Below are 4485 nucleotides of genomic sequence, written 5' to 3' on the forward strand. Positions count from 1 at the left end.
AATTCGCTCTTGCACTTGTGTTCAAAAAGAAAAGTCTTGGCATTACATTCCTTTTGTGGAATTTGGCCTTTCTGTTTCAACAGACTTCGCAGCCGATTCATATAGCGTACAGAATCATTGCATGGCTAGTACTATGGATCCTACTGACGCTAAGAATCCTACCAGGTCGGAGCTCGAACATACGACAATTGGCTTGTAAGACCAGCGTCCTATGCATTGAACCACCAACCCGGGACGCACTTGTGTCTATTCTATGTTAAATGAACCATGTCGGATTTTTGTTGCTGCGATGATATTCGTCTCTCTTTGATGGCACTGATTGAATCGTGTGAAGAGTTGCTAGTGAGCGCTCTTTGATACGATAAAAGCCATCCTTGGTTTCAAATTATAATACAAATGGATTTCACAACTGATTTCCATATAAATTTGTGATTTATCCGTTGATTGAAAGACTTTTATCTCATCACTGGAATCAAATACTAGAACATAGCTCAGACAGAAAAGTTGAATTTTTTCGTTCTCACTTTTTGTGAGATCTGTAAAAATCTGTATTAAATTGAGGAAATCTGTATAAAATCTGTACTCTGTATTAAATCTGTATGAGCATGTAAAAATCTGTATAATGCAGATAAATTTGTATAAATGGCATCTCTGCTTACAGCTAAGTCAGTTTAGTTTCAATCAGTACTATTATTTCATCAATTGATTGAAAATATTTCTACGAAATGATTTGCATCCCATTAGGCGCATACTTGTAAGTCGAAGCTTTTTAGCAAACGAGCATAAAGCTTGTGGACATATTGGCTACACCAAAGAAAGCTTAACAATGTGCTTTCATTTCTAACGCTAACGCTACAGATCTTACGATTTGTTTGGCGGATACGTCGTTCGTTTCATCGAAACAACTGGTAAACAAACCGAAATTGACAGTTGTTACTGCTTTGGCCTACGCGAGAACACGTGTGTTTTGAAAGTGTTGAGTAATTTCTTCCTAATTTCTGTTGTATTTATCGGTAGTTAGTTGATCAAATTCATCACAATGGAGTCCGATCAGGAGGATGAGGTGCCGAACGTTAATTTTGTTCCAAGTCTGCTGTTTGTGAAGCGAGGCGTTGCAAAATCAAATCCTGATAAGGTAAATTGATGTTGAAATACTTTCACGCCGTGCGCTCATTGTTCGTCGTGTCTAGGTAACTTTGACGCCGGAAGAACTGGCAAGGATTATTAATAATACCAGAGATGATTTGGAAGAGTATGTAATTGCTTGATTGTTTTCGATGTTAACGAAACATTAAATTTTATTCTCAAACGCAATTCTAGGGAAGGTGGTGATGGGATGGACACTTCGGAAGATGAAGAAAATGAGGACAGCGCTGCCAGGTTAGCTGGTCGGGCTCGCGATACAGCTGGTGCTGCGGGGAGCGGAACGTCCGCTGGTGACGAATTTGGTTTTGAACGATACGAACAGGAATGTGGGTTTCAACTCGGATGACTTGGTGCACGAGAAGCAAATTTCATCGATATGCATTTATTTTAGCTGGTGAACCCGTAGTTAGACTAAGTTCGGTAGCCATTGTAGATCCAGCAGAGAACATCCAGGACGAGGATGACTCCGAAGCGGAAGACGAAATCATCAAACCGTCGGATAATCTAATTTTGGTTGGGCACGTTCAAAATGACAGTGCTTCCATGGAAGTGTACAGTAAGTAGTATCATTCGGGGATTTTTTGGTGTATCAAATATCGCGCTGGTTTCAGTTTTCAACGATGAAGAAGGAAGCTTGTACGTTCATCACGATTTTCTGCTTCCCAGTCCACCGCTTTGCATTGAATGGCTTAGCTTTGATCCGGGGAGTGAAAAATCGGGAAACATTTGTGCTATTGGTTGCATGGATCCGGTTGTTACCCTGTGGGACTTGGACATTCAGGATTCGTTGGAACCGGTTTGCAAATTAGGATCGAAAGGCAGCCGTAAAAAGAACAAACCAAAACTTGGTCACACTGATGCTGTGTTGGATCTTTCCTGGAACCGTCACCTAGAGTAATTGAAATGAATTCACCTCATGTCTTAGCAACAGGATAATTTCACATGCAAACTTCCTTGCAGACACATTTTAGCCAGCGGCTCGGTAGATCAATCGGTTATCTTGTGGGACATTGAGAACGGAACGCCGCATACTACGATTCGTGACTTTGAGGAGAAAGTGCAAACACTTTCATTCCATCCAACCAAACCGGAAGCGCTGCTGGTGGGAAGTTGCGACGGTAAAGTGAAGGTTTTCGATTGCCGTTCCACGACCGAGGAGAGCAGCAGTTTCAAATCTTGGGACCTGGGTGGTGAAGTTGAACGCGTCTGCTGGAGTTCCCACAACGATCATCACTTCGTGGCCAGCACCAACCAGGGTCGGGTTCACTACATTGATGTGCGAAACAATCATCCGCTGTGGTCCAAGGAGTTGCACGAAAAGGAAATCACCGGATTGGTGCTGAGTACGATGGTGAAGGGCATGTTGTCGACTGCATCGGCGGACGGGACGCTGAAAGTTTGGGACATTGACGATGACGATGCACGGCTGATTTATAAGAAAAATCCTAAAATGGGGGTCATCCAGTGTTTGGAGGCTTGTCCGGAAAATCCATTTATGTTGGCGCTCGGTGGGGATTTGAAGACGAAGAACTTTGCAGTTATCAATCTGTTGGATAATGATGGTGGTTAGTACGAATGATATTCAAATGAGTTTGCATCAATTATTTTTTTTAAATTACGTACTTCTATTTAGTAACCGATGTATTTAAATCACGGTTTGATCCAAACTACATCCCGGTGGCCACAGAAGGAGACTTGAATATGGCAACGGAAGCGATGGAAGACGCTACGATTGATGACAGTGATGAAGATGATTGATTCCATGGTATTTACTCTAGTGTTGGGTATTTGCTATATTGGAAATAGAAATACATGATTGTTGTAAAATATCGAAAAGGTGCTTTTTTTACAAACTATTTATTCAAACATAGACAAATGACCTATTCGATTGTGACTTAGTTCGACTTTTATTGTCCCAAGGGCCTAGTTTTGTGGTGTTTGTTTTTTGACTGTATCTACTGTTACGTTATGTACTAACCCTTTGCATGTCATTCCGATTGACACACGATCGAAAAAAAGAGATAGACACAGTATTTAAGCGGGAAGCAGTTTCAAACGCCAGATGATTCTGTGTTTTGTTTTCAACGAGTACACAGTTAAAACTTTGATACATACGAGTGAATTGGAGAAGATGTCGCTTAAAGCGACCGATTGTGAGAGAGACAGTTCGGGACAGTCCGTGAAGCGGAAGAAAACTACAAGTTCCAGAGGATCATCTGTCAGCCATGTGTCAGTGGCTACAATGAACACCTACGCTTCACTGGATACTGATACCAATCCGGATAATATGTATAATGCCACTTGGAAAACAGTTACCAGAAAAATCAAGCTTCCACCGTTGATGGTTGCCAATGCAGATTATCATTCATTGCGGAAGGCTCTACATTCATTGAATGTCGCACCAACATTCAAGTTATGCAGCTTTGGGACTAAGCTGCTTTGGAACTCACAGGACGAGTATGATCTGGTAATGAAACATCTCCAGGGAACGAAAGCTGAATTTTTTACTCATAACAAGCCGAGTGAAAAACCATACAAAGTTGTGCTGAGAGGACTTCCGTTAGTCAGCGAAGAGTCACTGGTGGACACCTTATCAAAACTTAAAAAACGAAATTAATCGAGTCGCTAGGAGTTGAATTGGATACGACGATCGGAAGAATAAAATTCATCGCAGCATACTGCCCTAGACAGTGCTCACCGAACCAAGGAACTCAATCACAACTAAGAAATGATCTGCAGAAGCTGACAAGAGGACGAAATGAATTCATCATCGCCAGTGATATCAATGCCAGACATCAAGCCTTGGGAAATTCCAGAAATAATCAGAATGGAGCAGTGCTGAACGACGACCTTCAAAACGGTTACTACGCTTTCCTGAGTCCGAACAGTTCAACGTATGTTGCCAGATCAGGGACCTGTTCCATCATCGACCTGTTTATCACCAATCTTGCTGGGAACATCTCTCATCCTGTCATCATTGAAGACCTCAGTTCCGACCACGTGATTATCATTATGTCGACTGGTCAGCATTCAGCAGCGGTGTGGACAACAACATAAACTACGATAGCCATCTAGAATCAGCAGAGAACATCGACAGACAACTAATACCGTTTTCGTTTTTGAACCTAGACGCGGGCTACTCTGACTCCGAGTTAAACGAACACGTGGTACGCACCCTAAACAACAACTCATGAAAAAAAGAAAAAATAAACAAACTCGGCTGGATGCGTGGTGCGACCGAGAAAATTTTCAGAGCGAAACTACGCGATTGGAGTCCGATCTAGAGCGACCTTAGGTTGCTAAAACAAACATATCAAACGTTGTTTGGGCGACTCTGGG

At 42.1% G+C, this 4485-nt stretch overlaps 1 protein-coding gene across 1 annotated transcript; it reads left to right on the plus strand.

Annotated features, from left to right (window-relative positions):
- The first annotated feature begins 923 nt into the window (after positions 1 to 923).
- On the plus strand, positions 924 to 2982 carry LOC131437640 (periodic tryptophan protein 1 homolog). The gene is made up of 7 exons (XM_058607115.1): positions 924 to 1135; positions 1191 to 1252; positions 1321 to 1472; positions 1538 to 1702; positions 1758 to 2040; positions 2107 to 2711; positions 2780 to 2982. The coding sequence occupies exons 1-7, from the start codon at positions 1040 to 1042 to the stop codon at positions 2902 to 2904; spliced, it is 1488 nt and encodes a 495-aa protein (XP_058463098.1). The 5' UTR covers positions 924 to 1039; the 3' UTR covers positions 2905 to 2982.
- The last annotated feature ends 1503 nt before the right edge of the window (positions 2983 to 4485 follow it).

Source organism: Malaya genurostris, chromosome 3 (genome assembly GCF_030247185.1).
Source record: "Malaya genurostris strain Urasoe2022 chromosome 3, Malgen_1.1, whole genome shotgun sequence".
Lineage (NCBI taxonomy): Eukaryota > Metazoa > Arthropoda > Insecta > Diptera > Culicidae > Malaya > Malaya genurostris.